Source organism: Eleutherodactylus coqui, chromosome 3, assembly GCF_035609145.1.
Source record: "Eleutherodactylus coqui strain aEleCoq1 chromosome 3, aEleCoq1.hap1, whole genome shotgun sequence".
In the NCBI taxonomy this organism is placed as follows: domain Eukaryota; kingdom Metazoa; phylum Chordata; class Amphibia; order Anura; family Eleutherodactylidae; genus Eleutherodactylus; species Eleutherodactylus coqui.
The window spans coordinates 37,086,133-37,104,525 of record NC_089839.1 but is presented as its reverse complement, the minus strand read 5'-3'; the positions used below and the strand labels follow the sequence as shown (position 1 = coordinate 37,104,525).

The window sequence follows — 18,393 nt, the reverse complement described above, 5'->3', positions numbered from 1 at the left end:
GTAGCTAATTAGCTACTAAAGAGTTAATGTAGGTCGTGCGGGATACTGCCGCGATAGCTTGGAGAACAATGTAGTTGTTTTGTATACGCAAACAGCTGCTTTGTTCTCGGCGCTTTCAGCTGGTGTCCCGCTGAGAACTGCCAGCGGGATACCAGCTGAAAGAATGCTATCAGCTCTCAGCTGGCTAGAAATGAGCGATGAATGAACAGTGCACGATGGCCGCACGGTTAGACACAATGGTTATGGCTCATAAGATGGCTTTTGAGTGATAATCGTTGTGTCTAAATGGGCATTAACCTGCTGGGGTGTGAATTCACTTTGTCCTGGCCCTGTGTATCGCTTTGGGCCTCTCAACTGTAGTTTTATGATGTTTTTTGGAATATATACAATGCATGCGATATTGGAATGTGAACTTGAATAAGAATGCATCATCACAATCGATATTTCGCCATCCGTAGAGACCCAACCCTTATTGCACTGACATAAATCAAAGTATAAACATACATTAACCCCTTAGCGATGGCCCTATAGTGCTTTTACATCCTGCAGATGCAGAAAGTATATGAAGGGAGATCGCGGGGATCATTGGGCCTGTTAACCCTTTAAATCAATTCTGACAGCGGCATTTTAATCCCTCAAACGAGGTTCAGGGGTCCTGTACAGCGCCCCCCTACAATGAGATTGCAGGGAGCTGTGCAGGTGTCAGCCGGGGGCTTTCTGAAAGGCCCCAGGGCTGTTATGGCAGAATGCCTATTAAGCCATCCCCGCGGCTGGCTTGATAGACTGCCTACCCAATTGCAGTATGATATAATGCTATTGCATTGCATCATACTGCAGGAGTGATGAAAGTAAGAAGATCAATAAAGTTTTTCTATTTTTTTAAAATAATAAGTAATAAAAGTTTTTTTTTTTTTAAACCTTTTGTCCTATATTTTTAATAAAAGAATCTAATAATAAATAACAAATAAATATTTGGTATTGATGCGTCCATAAAAGTCCGATAATGCATTATTTACCACGCACGATGAACGTTGTCAGAAAAAAAAACAGAAATGTGCCTTTTTTTGGTCAACCTGTTTTGAAGAAAAAATACAATATAAAGCAATCAGAAAATCGTATGTATTCCAAAATGGTACCAAACGCAAACTACAGGACGTTCCGCAAAAAACAAGACCTCTCATAACTATGTCGACAGAAAAATGAAAAAAACTATTGCGCGCATTTTAAAAAAATTAAATATCTTCGGAAAAATTACAAGTAGTACAGCAAAAAAAACCAAAAAAACTATACAAGTTTGATATCGTAGTAATCGTACTGACCCATAGAATAAAGTTATCATGTCGTTTTTGTTGCAGTTTGCGCGGCGTAGAAACAAAACACACCGAAAAATGGTGGAATTTCATTTTTTTTTTCCTTTCTCTCTACTTAGAATTTTTTTTAATGTTTTTCAGTACATTATACGGTACTTTAAACAGTACCATTGAAAAATACAACTCGTCCCACAAAAAACAAGCCCTCATACAGCCACGTCGATGGAGAAATAAAGGAGTCACGATTTTTTTAAAAGTGTGTGTGGGGGGGGGGGAACTAAAATAGAAATAAGCAAAAAAGCTCCGATAGTAAGGAGTTAAAAATGTAAATAGATTAGATAAACTAGAGATCAGCTATCCCTACAGGGCATGTTCCTTCGCTTTGGAACCTCAGATCGCTATGACACTATTTTAAGGCTGTTTAAACACGTTTTACATCGCGAGAGTCACACGTGAACTAACTCCCCCATAATTATAGAGGCGGAGTGATCTGTCACGCCACAAGCTCTCAAAGCATGCTGGGTAATGTAGTCCTGTGGGAGTGTTCTTACCATTAGAACGTTAGCACGCCGGCGTGGGAAAAGACTACAGAACCTCTCCACATTAGGAAGAAAGGACCCAGTGAGAGGGGGTGTGTCAGTCACGTGGGTGTCTGCGTCTGTACATCTGCTGGTAAAGGTGACCTGCAGCCAGTGTGACTGAAGACACAGAAAGAGGTTGTATCTTACTGCTCCTGATCTAGTTGCTGCCTGCCGATCATTATGGTTTGTACAACAGCTCTCTCTAGAGATCTTGCATAGAAGTGCTGCCTGCTGTGACCCTGCTTATGCAGTTACATAACACTGCATGGCTTCATTTTAGCGTTCTATGACTGTCTTCTGCCCACTCGTTCCACAATGAAGCCTGGAGATCTATGGCACAGTGCCAGGAGACTAGTACTGCAGTGTTATAACCTTGTGTGTTAGGGAAGACCGTTTCATGCAACATAGAGGTTACATTGATACATTTTTCTAGACAGTGAAATGATTATGTATCAATTCTGTAACTCTGTATGAACTCCTCTGCAAACACTGAACTCAGATGTGCTCTGAGTGAGGATATAGCGTCTGCCAATGCCAGGCTAGATGTTGCAAAAAATCTGCTAACTTTTTAAGTGTGGCTGTCTAGGGTGATTTGGGGTGCTCTAACACAGGATGACTGTTGTGTGCCCTACAGTTGCTCCTGTGCTATCATACTGGAGTGAGTGTTCGTCAGTGAATGGAGGCAAACTGCTGGAGATTGCTTCCTGCCCTTCATCTCCAATGATAGTAAACAGGCAGTGGTTGGTAGATAGATGACTGCCTGTTCACAAGGGCAGATTGATGGTTGGTGTTTTTTTGTTTGTTGTAACTGCAGAAAATGAGCCAAGGCTCTGGATTATCATAATTTAGGCCGGTTGCATGTAACTGTATCTCTGCACTGCAGAATCCGGAGTGGATGTCCGCCTCCTGGTTCCGCAGCAAATGCATACTATAGAAATCACTTTCCTACATTTGAGTGAAAATGAACTGCAATTTTTATTTACTTCTCACCCCCCCCCCCCCCCCCCATCCCCGCTTGCATAGGAAATATCACAGCATTCTTTATTAGTGCAGTGTCTGCATGGATGGCTTCCATTGAAGTCAATGGAAACCATCCACAATTAATCTTGCAGACAGGTCGTGGATTCCGTGCTATCGCCTAGCGACGGCATGGGAAAATCTGTACTGCATATGTTTGACAGCATGCTGTCCAGACCATCCGCAGTACGGATGAAACTAGACTGACAGGTATGCAGGTCCTCAGCTGGGCACAGGGTCGGCTTCCGGATGCGGGATCAGGCAGTGGAATCTAACCCTGTGTCGAGAGGTATGTATGAAAGAGTCAGTCTGGCCAAAATTTAGGAGTTGAAGGCCTACTGTCACTGGCACTGGACAACTTATTGTTTAGATTCCCGCAATCTAGTGATCTGGAGGATAATCATTTCATGTAAAAGGGCCTTTAAAAGTTGGTTCAGATTCCCTCCATAGAAAAAGCTTCATTTTAGGCTGCAGGAATACTTAAGGGGGTACTTTTGAACGGGATGACAATTGTTCAGATTTCTGCTGGATTACGGGAGTCTGACCTATACTTGTTCATGTAAATTACTGCTAGCAACTGAATAATCGCTTGCTTATTGTTTGGAGGTACTAGTGCATCTTGTCTCCACCAGACAAATGAGTGACAACAAACTGCATGCCCACAACTTGATTAGCTGGCCAGGAGAATGGGTGCATTATCTCCCCCTCCTGCGTTGTGACGCTCGCCCCTCTGCCACTCTCTTGTCCCCTTCCTAGCTCCTGCATTCAGTCTCCTCGCTGCCATCCCATCTGTGCTGCAAACAGTACTCCGGTCCTCCTGGTGCGATGCTCTCTTTTGCGAGGACAGTGACAGCAGGGCCGGCAGCTGCAGTTTGGGGAAGCCCACAGCTGGGAGCTTACATGGATGGAAGCGAAGGGCAGCGGGAAGAGGGTGACAGTGAGGCTGGCAGCTGCTGATGCGGGGAGCTTACATGGACGGGAGCAAAGGCCAGCGAGGAGAATGCCAGTGGGCCGGCAGCTGCTGTGGCGGCTGGCAATGGCAGCAGGGAGACCAGAGCTGGGAGCTGACATGTCAGTCAGAGCAGCAATGGGCCAGGCAATCAATTTGTGGGGTGTCCACTTTGCCTCCACCCATTCTCCTGGCCAGCCAATCAAGTTGTGGGCATGCAGTTTGTCTCCACCCATTCTTCTGATGGAGACCAGATGCACCAGTACTCAGTTTGGATAGGTATAAAATCTGAACTGGTCCGTGTAAACAGGCAGTCCTTTATCGATCAATGGAAGTGATCGGATGGAATGATCTCCAGCTCACTCTGGCTTCATTAACCCAGTGATTATCTTTCCTGTATAAGCACATGAGCAATTATCACTAGGATGATGCTTTAGTGTCTGAAAATTGTCCAGTTTAAAATGGTCCTTAAAGAGATAGTCACCATCTTTTTGCATCGAAGAGCACCATAATGTAACGTCAGTCACACTGATTCCAGTGATATGTCTGCTGTGACTGCAGTAGTTTTGGAGCGGCGTAACTTATCAGTAGTAGCATGTTCAAAGAGGACTACTTAAAGTAGTCCTGGATATTAATGAGCTGTAGACTTGCTACACCCACCCTGCCCTCCAGCCAATGATTGAATGCTGTCTCTAATTCTATCTGGGTGCTACTAACAAAATGTGTGTGTTTTTTTTTTTGTTTGTTTCTTTTCTCTCCCCCCCCCCCCCCCCCCCCCCCCCTCCCAAACTGCTGCACAGATGCAGCCATATCAGTGTGACAGGCACTAGCTTATGGCTCTGAGTGTTACACAAATCATGACAGATCCCCTTTAAAGGGCCTGATATGAGCTCTGAGGCATATGCCATCAATCACTCTCTTGCCAAAAGAGAAAAACATGTTTACTGCTCTGGTGCTTTAGGTTAAAGTCCACACACGCATACCTTTTTGCCGGTCTACTTCACTGTGCAGCACCCACTTTGTCTCTATTAAATAGAAGCTTTGCATAATCTTTAGGGTAGTTTCTCACTTTTTTTTTTTTCAAAAATAGCCAGGTGTGCAAATTATAAGATGCACGTCATCTGCAAACATGCTTTGATGTGGGTTCAGTAACACAGTAGTGGTGCAGGTCTCAGCGGGGACCCATCTCCCAGCACATCTGAATGTAACCTGTCAAAAGTGACACTAGATCCCAGGAGCCTTGAGATCCCAGCATGCATTCCTGTATGGAGTGTGCATGTACATGCTGCTCCTCTCAGTAGAGGTGAAGGGAGAACATCTGACTACTGTCAACTAGAAGTTTCTGAAAATCTGTTATTTTCACGGGGGAGTAACTGCTTACATATTTCCTGTTCACGAAGACCAGACGCCCTGATCCTACATCTGTGGCTCCCAGCACTATTATGACATGTTCTAAATTCATTGCTGGAAACCTCCAGGCTCTGGCCCTGAGCCTGCCACTACTTGGCCCATTACCTTGTTCAGGGTGGCTGTTTGGACCCTATCTTCCTCCAAACTCTCATGTAGATAACATGATGTGTAACTTGTGGTATCTGGTAATAAACTTGAAAAAGAATTGCCAAGGGTGCTATTATACAGGTTCTAGCGGCTGCCACTAGCGTGTGCAATTTTGGATTAATTACTGGGCTGCACATGTAATTCAGCCCAGCAATTATTTGAAAAAAAAAATGGTGGCTGCTAGTCATTTTCAGGCCGCCTGCATGCGTCCGCCTCTGGATTCTGCAGCAAATAGCGCCCATAGAATGCAATGGAAAAGCAGTTTTTCTATTTTGAGGCGGATTCCGTGCGGACAGATTCCATTGACTATAATGGGGTCATTTTGGTTTCCGCTCAGCAGTAAGTATTTTACCGGATGAAAAAGCCCTGCATGCCGCCCCTTTTTTTTTTTTCTAGTATCTTGTGCCAGATCTGTGATGTAACCTATGAACTGAGGTTCCAGCGCAAATGTGAAAGCAGCCTAATTTCACCTTAACAGTGTTTTTATGCAGTGTGGGCCCATACCTGAAACAGAACACACCTGAAACTGGGGGCCAACAGCTAGAAGAGCTTTACAGGTGAAATGCTGTATTGCTCTTTTTTTTTTTTTTTTTTTTTTTTCTTTGTGCTTTTTGACATGCCTCACTACAATAATAGGGTACACTAAAAAATACTGTAAAACAAAGTTTGATACTGTGTTAGCCAGCAGAGCAAAGTGTGATTGTTCTCAGTAAGGCCTCTTGTCCACAGGCGATTCTTCATTGCCATAACTGCGGCAATAATCTGCACGTGGGTAACGCATGAAACTCTTTCCATAGGATAACTATAGAAAGCACAGCCCAATGTACACAAGCAGAAATCCGCTACGATATAAAAATTACGGCATGCAGCAACTTTCCGCGATGAGCCTATCATAACGATGGGTTCATCGCGGTGACTTCAAGTGTTCTCCCAAGGCAGAAATCCGCTTGCGTTAAAACGCAACACCCGTCGACAGGCGGCCTAAGAGAAACTAAGTAATTTTGTAGAAAACACTGCATTAAACTGGTGACATTATGGCTATTAGAAGGCTTTTCCAAATTTCATATTTTCTTATTACTCTCCATACCTGATAACAAGATCATACATGCACATCATGGCCTGCTGCAGCCAATCAGAGCTCAGTGTTAAAATGGATTTTTGCAGTTGGCAGCAGCCTGTGACGTACCATATACACGCTGGCTGAGCTCTTGCACCCGATCCCATGACTCCTGACTATGTCCCTGATGCATGCACCTTTCGGAGAAATGGCTTGTTGATATCTGCTGTGTAGCTAAGCTAGCTTTAGGAGACTCATGTCTGCACCAGGAAAAAAAGGAAAATGCATAAAATTGGGGTTTTGTTTTTTTTGGGGGGGTGGGGTGGGGTGCCATAAACTGCTGGACAGGAATTGAATGAACCCTATTATGGTTAATGGTGTCTCTTCAGTTCTGTCCTAAAACAGAACCCTTTGTTCATCTGAGAAGGGGAGAACAGAATGCCCAATGCAGATGTGAACTCCTCCCTCCCATCTGTCTTCTCCTGCTAACCTACATTCACTAGCTGAGATACTTAGCCATTCAAGAACCTACTAGGCATTACTAAACTTTCCACCACTGGAACACAAGCCTGGCACTGGTAAGATGAGAGCTGTGCCCCTGGTGGCAGCATTGATGACATTTGCTCCAGCCCAATGCCTCCATCCTCATAGCTCTTATAAGCTGCCGTGACAACGTATAGCAGGTATACGGGCAAATATAAAGGCTAAGCCAGAGAGGCATGCTTGAGCTGGAAGAAAAACTTGTACCCTATGAAAGTAGCCCTTTTGCCCGACTTGGGCTCTGAACGCCCCTCTGATGCCGAGGTGAACAGCCTGTAGCACAGATCTGCATCAAAAACTGATGTAGATTTTGACTAATTCCACTGTGGATCTGCGGCTGATGTTTAGCCCTTCAGCTATTGCTAGTACATGGGGCCTTGTGTCGTAGAGTGATAATGCAGCAGAAATGTGGTGCTAAGCTCTCACTTGCATCCAGAAGGTTGTGGATTCAATCCCTGCATGGTTCAGGTAGCTGGCTCAAGGTTGACTCTGCCTACAACAGGAGAAGGTAAAGAGACTTAATAAATGTCTTCACTGAGTGCTGCTCACTGCTTGCACCCAGAGCCGCTACTGAGTGCACTTCTGCATCACCCGCTGTGTGTTTTTGTTTTTTGTCGTCAGCTGATGTGGAAGTTAGTAGCGGCTCGGGGTGCGAGCAGTGCACTTGGTGAACATGGGGACTGCAATTTTCTTGCCCTGTTAAGTACTAGCTAGTAGGCTGGTATACACCCTTAGGCCGGCGTCTCTCTACGTTTTTGTTAATCCAATACGGCTTCTGTCCTGGTTTCCGTCTTCTCTGTGGAAAGCGGAGCACAACGTAAAATAACTGACCGGGACAGAAACCAGAAGTCTCCGTCTTGTATTCACACCTATAGTGCCATGGGAGACAGCAGGGATGGAACCAGCACTGGATGGGAGGAATGGAAGGATACTGTTATACCGGCCCACTGTCACCGTCCCAATGACTACTGTTCCTGTGCTCTTATGCTGGAGCATTAGTTGCTCACTGATTGGAAGCAGAGCGGGCCAGAGATCTCTTCCAGTCACTCGCCTTCATTCACAGTAAACAGGCAGTTGTTTATAGATGGATGACAGCCTGTTTTAAATGAACCAATGGTCACTTGGCTCTGAGGTGAGCGAAAAACCAAGTCACTCCGACAAATGAGTGATTGTTGCGCACTTGCCCTGTTGGGTCCTGTGTTAAGTCACCTCTCAGCAATCACTTGGGCAACTATCTGCCAATGTAAAATTGCTCTTTTTAGCTAAAACAAGCCTTAGCTGGTGTTCACACAGGGCAGATCTGCTGCAGAACTTCCCTGTGGCCCCTCCACATGCAAACTTTGCAGCACATAAAATGGCAAAGTGGATGATATATTAAGATGGGAGTCAGGAACGCTATCTTTTCTCCTTAAGGAGAGCATCTAGAAGGTGAGTGGGGAGACCTATAAGGCCATTCATATGCTCACTGGGTAATATGCAAATAAGGGAGATGGAACAATACCTCCCCAGTTCCACCCATTGGAAGGCAGCATTCCTGCAAGTCAATGTCAGATGCATGTATACACCTTGTAACAATGACTGGGAATTGAGATGGAGGATAATGGATCTCTCTGGGTCCCAGTTATCGAGCTGATAAGGGTACCACTTTTGGCATTGGCTTAGAGGCTGCACACTTATACTATGTGGTGATATTACTACAATGTGAGGAGGAAGTTGGATTTTGTATGAAGTGAGGTTCCTGCTGCCTGTTATATGGGAAGTGAAGCATCCTGTTGACACTTATGCCCTATACAATGCTGACTGTCCTTCCTGTTCTTCCAGACTAAACCTGTCAGGACCCTGGTGACCGGAGCTGCTGGTCAGATTGCCTATTCCTTGCTGTATGGAATTGCCAAGGGTGATGTCTTTGGAAAGGACCAGGTAATGGAGCAAAGCAGTCACCCTATAATAGTCACTTCCAACGCTTTGCACACTACTTGCATGTACTTAGCACTGTCTCCTGTTGATTGCAGCCTCTTGAACTTGTCCTCCTGGATATTACCCCCATGATGGGAGTACTGAATGGGGTAGTCATGGAGCTGCAGGACTGTGCCATACCTCTGCTGAAAGGTGAGCCCATACTATGTTGTAGTGGTGGGTAATACAGTGAAGGGCTCCTATGATCTGCTGACTGATGGTGTACTCTTGGGTCTACTTCATTTTCTTTCGTTTTTTTCCCCTCTAAGTGGGAGCTGTCAAGTCAATAGACTTTTTTGTTACACCTATGGGGGAAGGAGGAGACGCCTTGTGTCACAGCTGAGTTTACCTCAATCAGTTGATCATGCTTGCACTGTTATTTCTGTTTGGCTCAATCATATGAGCCATACAATAATTCTGTATCTGGCATTACACTGACATGAGCAATGCTTGTTAGTCCCCTTGTTACTAGACTGGGGTCAGTCAGGCTTCCATTACACCACCTGACATTTTTCTGTACAAAATGGTGAGCATGCTGCGCCACTCTGCCAAGTATTTTGTGATGGCAATTCCTAATCAAGCCTCCAACACAGATGCAAATATGGCCTGAATTATCCTCTAGGCTATGTAAAGGCCCTTTTACATGTAATGATTATCGCTCAAAATTTGTTCAAATGGTCAAAAATGAGCAATAATTAATCACACGTAAATGCGAGTGTCATGCACTCTTCACTTGACTGATTATTTTAAGGTGCACTTAAAATAAATCAGCTATTGAGAAATAACGCATAATAGACCGCATGCTGTTATCTCCACAGGAGTCGGGAAATAACCTTGTAATCTGCTGGCAGCCATGGAGAGAACAATGCAGCTGTTTGCACAGCTGTGGGTGTGATTAATCACAGGCTGTGCTCTGCAAGCAGCTCATGTAGACCCTTTTTACATGCAAATGAAGACGACTAAGTGTTAATGGCCATTAACACTTTATGCAAATAGATCGCAAAATCTTTCAATTATTTGAAAGAGTATCTTTGCCTGTAAATGGATCTTAACTCTGATCATTGTCATACATCTGAAAGATCCTTTCCAACTCAAGTGTGGTGACAATGATCAAAGTTATGGCCCATCAACACGTGAAGATAATCTTTCAAGTGACTGAAATATCTTACAATCTATTTGCATAAAGTGTTAATGGCCATTAACACTCTTATCCTTTTCAAGTAAAAGGGCCTCCATGAGCAGTTTGCAGAGCCCAACATGTGATCACACACCAAGCTGTGTAAACAGCTGCATTCTCTTCGCTGCTGCCAGCAGTTTGCAATGTAATCTCCCTCATTTTTGGCCGTTTAAACGAATTTTGAGCGACAATCGTTGAGTTACAATGGATCTTTTAGATGTATATCTCTAAAGGCCTTTTTACACACAAGTGATCTCTAAAAGACCTCTTGGACATAACAATATCTCTCAAAATGAGCAATAATTTTCTACATGTAAACGTGGGCATCATGCACTTTGTTTGAACGTGAAGTAAAATCCCTCTGCTGAAAGAATGTATTTGCTCAGTCTATTTGAATGCATTTTGCGCCTCTTTCAAGACTGCAGAATGTTCTCCTGGTGGCATGTTTACACTAGCCACCAGGAGAACAATGGAATGTGCTGGCAGCTGTTTGCACTGCTGGGAGTTTGTTTAAAAACATGGTGGACACTGCAAACAACTCCTGGAGGTCCTTTTACATGCAAACTATGATGGTGTAAATGGCCTTAACACTTTATGCAAATACATCACAATCTTTCAATCATCCAGCAGTTTGAAAAAATGATCTTTGCACGTATAAAACAAAAACCACACAAACCTTTAACTTGCACTTTGGACACAAGTGCAAATTCTCCTTAACACTTTGTTCATGATAAATTGTAGACTACTTGTCCCTCTTATCTGTAAGGCAAAGGTTAGATCTGCAGACTGGATGGCGGTATAGTGTCATAGGCCTATAATCAATAGATGCCAATTAACACCAACCACAATGATGTAAGCCTTGTATACATGCACTTTGACTACTTTTTAGTCACTTTCCTTTTTCTATGATGGCCATAGATCTCAAATACTGTTGCTGCTTAAGGACTCTGAGTGTAGCAGAAAACTAGGTGCGTCTAGCGGGGGGTGTATTACCTGCAGTTGAACTTCTCTTCTGTTCCAGGTCCCTTTTTTTTTTTTTTTTTTTTTTTTTTTTTTTTTTTTAACTTTTCTGTCTAGCTGCCTATGAGTAACAATAACCCATCAGTACCTACTGTCTGCATAGAATAAGGCCCTATGTCCATAGGTGGGTCAGATTCCACATGCAGAAGCCCACAGCGGAATTTGACCCTGTCTGCAGCCGAGGACCCTGCGTACCTGTCTGGCGTCTATCTGCTTTCCTGCAGATTGGACCCCTTCAATGGAATCCATCCGTGTGGGACCTGCACTGAAGCGGAGCATGCTGTGACTTATTTTCTGAAATGGCATGCTTTTAATTCATTTGCGGGCGCCCATGTTACCTATGGGCAGCTTGATTTGTAAGTGCCCCACGCAGGTTCTGCAAATCAAACCCACCCGTGGACATTGGGCCTAAGGTATCTGGTTTACAGCAACATCTCTCTAGAAGTCATGTAGCAGTTTATAATTCTGTGCTGTATCCGCAGAGGTAATTGCTACAGACAAGGAAGAAGTGGCTTTTAAAGACATAGATGTTGCCATTCTGGTGGGCTCCATGCCGAGGAGGGAGGGTATGGAAAGGAAGGACTTGCTGAAGGCCAACGTAAACATCTTTAAGTCGCAGGGTGCTGCACTGGACAAATATGCAAAGAAGACTGTTAAGGTGAGTTAATTAATGCTATTGTCTCTTCTAATGCATAGGGTGGACACATGTTCAAAGTCGATACACAAATGTATGCAGTTGACATATTCAGGCAAACTTGCAGATATATGGAAGTTGACTTCAGCTGAAGATGGTGGCAAGAAGGCACACCTCTTGGTATTTGACTTCTGTACTGGTTGAGTGTGAGATTGTTGTCCAAGGCACAATTTTAGACACTCTAAAACACTCTAAGTGCTATTAACACAAGTGCAGCCCTTGTATTTCAGACAGCACTTGGACCCATTATAGTCAACTGGGTTATTCACAATAACTATCTTTTCTGCTATCCTGGCCCAATTCACAGATCATATCCTTGACATGCAATGTCCACTGCTTGCAGGTATCAGACATCTGTGGTCTATCCAATACATGTGGATATTGCATGTCTGTAAACTGGGCAGTACAGACTTGTCTATGCTGTCCAGGGCAAGTTGTGCCCACAGATCTTGGGTGCAGCTTGCACTCAGCCATCTGAACAGTCTAAGGGTGCCTACACACTACCTTTCCCCCCCCCCCTTTCTGCAGACAAGGACACCGTATATCGGCTCGGCGTGAAAACCGAGCTGATATACGGTCGTCTAAATAAGCCCTTAAGCTGCTATCGCACACAGCATATCTTCCTTGCAAAACGTAGACTGAGAAACACTGAATTAATAAGTACAGGTGGCAGCTGCAACTGCTTTCTGCTCATGTGTAGGAAGTAACAGGCGGTATCTGCTGCGGATTCTGCAGCAAATATCTGACAGTTTGTATGAGGCCTGAAGCAGGTTGAGAAGAGTCGCGCTTCTGGCGTGTATGGACTTCGGCGGGGACACAGTGCTGGAACACGGCACCTGGTGATATAAGACAGTTCATGGGGATCAAAGCTTATGACTGCTTTCCTTTTAAAGCATGCTGTACATAGCCAGGCATTTTTAAATGCATCAGTGCTAATTAAACCTATGTATCTACCATCATTTAGGTGATTGTTGTGGGCAATCCTGCAAACACAAACTGCCTAACTGCACTGAAGTGTGCTCCATCCATCCCCAAAGAGAATTTCAGTTGTCTCACTCGTTTAGATCACAACAGGGCAAAAGCTCAGGTAAGCTTACTTCTACTTGTAGGAAAAAAGGCATTTACTTAAATTAAACCAGGTTTTGGTTTTGTCTTTAAAGTACATGTTCATATTTAAGTCACATGCTTTATGGGTCAAAAAGGGTTGCTTTAACTGACCTTGTCTTCCCTTCTTTCCATTTAAGGGTAATCTTAGATGGGCAACTATTCGCCTGAGTACCGTATATACCGGCGTATAAGACTACTTTTGAACCCCAAAAAATCTGCTCTGAAGTCGGGGGTCGTCTTATACGCTGGTAATACAAAAAAGTGTCCAAAAAAAATCATTACTCGCCTCCCCCGGCGTTCCGTGGCGCTGCTGCAGGCTGTCGCTCCCTCCTGGTCCCCGGCAAAGCATTGCTTTCGGAATGCAGGGCTTGAAATCCCCGCCTCCAGAAAGCTAATACTGTGATTGGCTAACACACACCGTCAGCCAGTCACAGCCATTCAATGACATCATTGAATGGCTGTGATTGGCTAAAACACACGTGCCTTCAGCATCCAGAAAGCAATGCTCTGCCGGGGACCAGGAGGGAGCGACATCCTGCAGCAGCGCCGCAGAACGCTGGGGAAGGTGAGCAAATTTTATTTTTTTTGCTCCGCTGTATTCCTGGCGTATAAGGTGACAGTTGGGGGGGGGGGGGGGGGGGGGTCGTCATCTTATACGCCGGAATATACAGTAATTACTCAAAAGGGCAATTACAGATGACTGTCCTCCTGTGTGAACATGGGACCCAACAGGACAAGTGTTGGTCCATTTAAACAGGCAGTTCTTCTATGAACAACTGTTTACTCTGAATGGAGGCAGGTGGCCAAAAGAGCTCAGGCTTTACCTACATTCATTGAGCAACCACTGCTCCTGTAAGCATAGGTGGGATAATCGTCCCACCAAAGTAGTTACTGGAACAGTCATACTACAATCATAGTACTTGGCAGTCAAAGGAGATGCATGCCAATATAGTTAAGTGTTCTCCAGGACTCAAATATTGTCTAGCCATAAGATGGCTTATCGATAGCTGATGGGTGGGTTTCCACTGCTTCGAACCCTTTCCAATCAACTGTTTAAAGAGGCAGAAGCAACTTCACTGCAAATTGCACACAGCGCTATTCATTTCATTCCTCTCAGGGTGCTTTCACACACCAGTTATGTTCGGGTTTTTTGTTTTTTTTTGTTTTTTTTTTTTTGGGAGCCAAAACCAGGAGTGGAGAGCAAGTATAATGGAAAGATTTACATGTCTTCTGTATTTTAGACCCACGCCTGGTTTTGGCTGACAAATAACTCAACATAACTGTGTGAAAGCACCCTTGGGGTAAATTCCCACAGGACGAAAATGCTGTTTACCGAGCTTTTGGAAGTTCAATCCAGCTACCTGAGCCAAGCGGGGATTGAACCTGCAACATTCAGGTCGTGAGCAAGAGCTTAAGACTGCATTTCTGTTGACTTAACTCTCTGCACCAAAGGAGCTCATTCTAAGACATTACAGATGCTAGTTCGTTGGTGTGTTTGTTTGTTTTTTATATATAGACTACTGATGTTCACTGCACTACTATGCATCAGGTAGTCAGAAGCAGTGCAGCCAACTTGGCTTGTCCAGGACCAGAGGGTCGCTGTGCACAAGGATGAGCTGCTCATCAATATTGGAGTCCACGAAAATTAATATTGAATTTTTCCCCTTTTATGGCCAGACTCTACATATTCCTTCATCTAACAAGCTTGGTCTCCACTACATGACTCAGTTTGATCTGTTTTCTTCCAGGTTGCTCTTCGTCTGAATGTGGCTTCCGATGATGTTAAGAACGTGATCATTTGGGGGAATCACTCATCTACTCAATATCCCGACGTGAATCATGCTGTTGTAAAGCTGCAGGGGAAAGAGGTTTCTGTCTGTGAAGCCGTGAAAGATGATTGCTGGCTGAAAGGAGACTTTATAACAGTAAGAAATGTCCAAAAGATGCATTTACATCACTTGATGTATTGTGGCCCTTTCCCTCCACAGGGCATAAGTGTACATCCTGGCAGGGTGGTGCTTAACACAACAAGGTGTAGACTTGCCTCCTGTGGAAAACCTTTTTGGTCCTCCCACTCGTCTCTAAAGATTCGGGGTCGGCGGGGGAGAGCGGGGAGGAACAGAGGGGAGATCTTTTTTTGAAAGTGGAAACAGCACTACAGAATGTGACTATGCCACAGGAGCATCAATTACCCTTAGTCAGGAAAAGTTTAGGTAGAACTTTTTGACTGCATTGCTATAAGTTTGAATTGCAGTGATTTGCAGAAGGGCCAACTCTGTAGACTGCATTCTAGGTAATATATTAACCTGGAAGTACGGATTTCAAGTTACCTTATGGATTTAAAGGAAAACTGACTGGCTACCTTAATGACCCAAGTACAACAGATATGCATGATGGTGGTTTTTAAAGTGAAGTAGAACTTCTGGAGTCTTAGTTTGCGCTTCCATCTCTTTGTAGACTGTCCAGCAGCGCGGTGCAGCTGTCATCGGAGCAAGAAAGCTGTCCAGCGCGATGTCTGCTGCTAAAGCCATCTGTGATCATGTGCGCGACTTGTGGTTCGGAACCCCAGAGGTAAGTGATAAACTGCTTTAGCTTACATTGAAGCCTAGTATCTTCATGGCTTTGAGATGCCCTACAAGTCTGCATCTGTCCAACATCTCAGAGAAAAGCATTCTTTCACTAACAAAAATACTTTGAACACAAACTACATCAGAAACCAGAGGATTAAACCATGAAGAGAATGCAGTAATATGTACAGGTCTGATGCTACTCCTGACCATTGGGCCTTTTTCACGTGGCGACATTTGATGCTGATTTGTGGTGTGCCATCTGCATTCCATTCATCTGATTGGGAATCCATGCAGTAGTTTGCATGATGTGAACCACCCAGGTCAGAGGGAAAGATAAGTGACTTATAGAATCCACCTTGGGTTATCTGCATGTGACAGCTGTAAATGCCCAGCTTCTGCCATGGACTAGGTGGCAAGTATAACTTGAGAAACTGCCATTTGAACATACCCTTATCATAGGTCCACACAGGCCAGAAATCTGTTGTAAATGTGCACCATGTTGACTATTGTCAGCTTCACCCCCCCCCCCCATCCTTACATTGAAAGGGGCTGATATCTGCAGTGAAGATCCATAGTAGAAGCTGCATGTTGATGAGACGTGTTAAAATCTTGTTAACTATACTTCCAGCTGTATCTGTAGGAACATTCATTGCATTTGTATAGATTATATAATTTTATCCTTGTTTTGTGCAATGCGATCTCAAGTTCTTGGATGATTCTCTTGATTTGGCCATATTTCTAACGTGCCATCAAATGTCAAAGCACTTATCAGTTTAGGCTTTGAGGTTGTGTGCAGATCTTTTAGCGGTGCCAATATTTCCTTGGCACATGTGTCAATGAAGGAAAGCTGCAGTATTCATGCATTACAAACCCCTATCAGGATTTCGGCATGTGGGCCAGATACCACCAAATAGAATCGTACACAAGTATTCTTCATGTATCTAACTTGTCCACTCTGCTATCCATTTTTAGGGAGAGCATGTTTCTATGGGTGTGATCTCTGATGGCAATACTTATGGCGTGCCCAAGGACCTTCTGTATTCATTCCCTGTTACCATCAAGGTACGTCACTCGGTTACATAATTAATGTTGAAAAGGTATTGAGAGAAATGTTCTGTTTCTTATTTTGTGTTCTGACTTCAAACAGGACAAGGGATGGAAAATTGTCGAGGGCCTTAAAATTGATGACTTTTCCCGTCAAAAGATGGATGCGACAGCCCACGAACTTCAAGACGAAAAGGATACTGCCTTTGAGTTTCTCTCAATTGCATGACTACAAGTCGATACAGAACCGCACTTAAGTCCAGAAAAGATGAAAAGTTGTCTTTAAGTTTTGGTACCAAGTGCTTATTTATGTCCACAACTGTAACCTTTAGCAAACTCTTCTGACAGTCACACCTGAATTAGTTTTGTATCTGTGACTAGTAAAGCCATTCCTAGTAATAGTGAATAAATCCCTGTGGGGGGGGTTAACACCTTTTTGTCTCAGTGGTGTGTTTGTGTAGTTGTCATCTCTCCTATCTTGTTAAATGGCAGAAGAAAACTACTCTCCACTTTGCCACCTATTTAAGGTGACCATACGTATTGGATGAGTGTCTGCACAATCTACTGTTTTCAGCAGGGCTGACCAATTTATCTAATGTGTATGGTGGTGCCCCAACTCTGGCAAATGTTTGGAGGAGAGTATCGGGTAGTTGTATTTCAGCATGCCCAATTGGAGTTCAAAGGGACCTCCAGGTTCATTGGGTCCAACCCCCTGCTCAATGCAGGATACATTAAATCATCCCGGACGGATGTGTGTCCAACCTCTGTCTGACTACCTCCATTGAATTTCCCCCCCCCCCCAATTCCTTTTGCGAGACAGACAAATTGCAACAACTTAGATTTTCAGGTGAGTCTCACAAGAATGGAATGTGCAGATGCAAGTCGCTCACTGGTGTCAATGCAACCTAGGCCGCCATAAGACAAAAGCTGCCACATAATCAGACACAAGTTTGGATGGCTCTTTAATTCCAATTTAAATCTTCTGCATTGAATGTTTGCATTGGCAACTAACTATAAACACATGTGGAACTAAGTAAAGTGTTAAAATATTCTGGTTTGTGTTAGTTTCTTTAAAAGTTGCTCTTTTTTGCTGTGCTAGAATGCCAAGACTGTGCAAAGTTGTCAAACAGCTTCAGGAGTTGCTCATCTGTGATGGTTTTTCAAACAGTCCTTTAACCCCTTGAGTGGCACGCCCGGAAAATTTCCAGGGACGAGCTCCACTGCTCATAGCAACATAGCCCGGAAGATTTCCGGGCTATGTATCACTATGGGAGCTGCAGAGCACAATGCCACAAGCTGTGACAGTGTGCTCTGCCTGCACAGACCCACAGAGAGCAGTGCAAGGGCTTTGAAAAACCAGCAGAAGATATTGCCGGCATATCGGCAATGTCCTGCTTTGTTTACAAGTTGCCATAGAGACCATCGGCTTGTCAGAAGCAAGCCGATAGTCTCTGTGGCAGGGAGAGCTGGTTGTTAGCTGTCAGAGGACAGCTAGGTACTAGCTCTTACAGCAGAGATCAGAGAAAACCTCCGATCTCTGCTGTGTTAACCCTTTACATGCTGCAGTCTATGTGACTGCAGCATGTAAAGGGCTGTCACTGCAGCATGTAAAGGGCTGTCACCATCGGACCCCCGGAATGTGATCAGGGGTCCTGATGGGTCCCTGTGGAAGTCCCCTAAAGGGAACAAAAAAAAAAAAAATGGAAAAAAAAAATAATAAAAAAAAATGGAAAAAAATGGAAAAAAAAATAAAAAAAACACTTGTCTCCCTTTACTTTGTAAAAAAATCAAAAATACAATCACACATGTGGTAT

The 18,393-nt window shown here is 44.1% G+C and overlaps 1 protein-coding gene across 1 annotated transcript; it reads left to right on the top strand.

Annotated features, from left to right (window-relative positions):
- The first annotated feature begins 1,933 nt into the window (after positions 1-1,933).
- MDH1 (malate dehydrogenase 1) lies at positions 1,934-17,630 on the top strand. The gene is made up of 9 exons (XM_066595498.1): positions 1,934-2,074; positions 8,833-8,931; positions 9,024-9,120; positions 11,647-11,822; positions 12,823-12,945; positions 14,714-14,890; positions 15,423-15,536; positions 16,508-16,597; positions 16,683-17,630. The coding sequence occupies exons 1-9, from the start codon at positions 2,072-2,074 to the stop codon at positions 16,806-16,808; spliced, it is 1,005 nt and encodes a 334-aa protein (XP_066451595.1). The 5' UTR covers positions 1,934-2,071; the 3' UTR covers positions 16,809-17,630.
- Positions 17,631-18,393: the final 763 nt, after the last annotated feature.

Excerpts from the sequence above, each read along its gene's own strand:
- MDH1 (XM_066595498.1), top strand. Across the intron at positions 12,946-14,713 it reads ACAACAGGGCAAAAGCTCAG|GTTGCTCTTCGTCTGAATGT; the intron begins GTAAGCTTACTT and ends GTTTTCTTCCAG. Across the intron at positions 15,537-16,507 it reads TGTGGTTCGGAACCCCAGAG|GGAGAGCATGTTTCTATGGG; the intron begins GTAAGTGATAAA and ends ATCCATTTTTAG.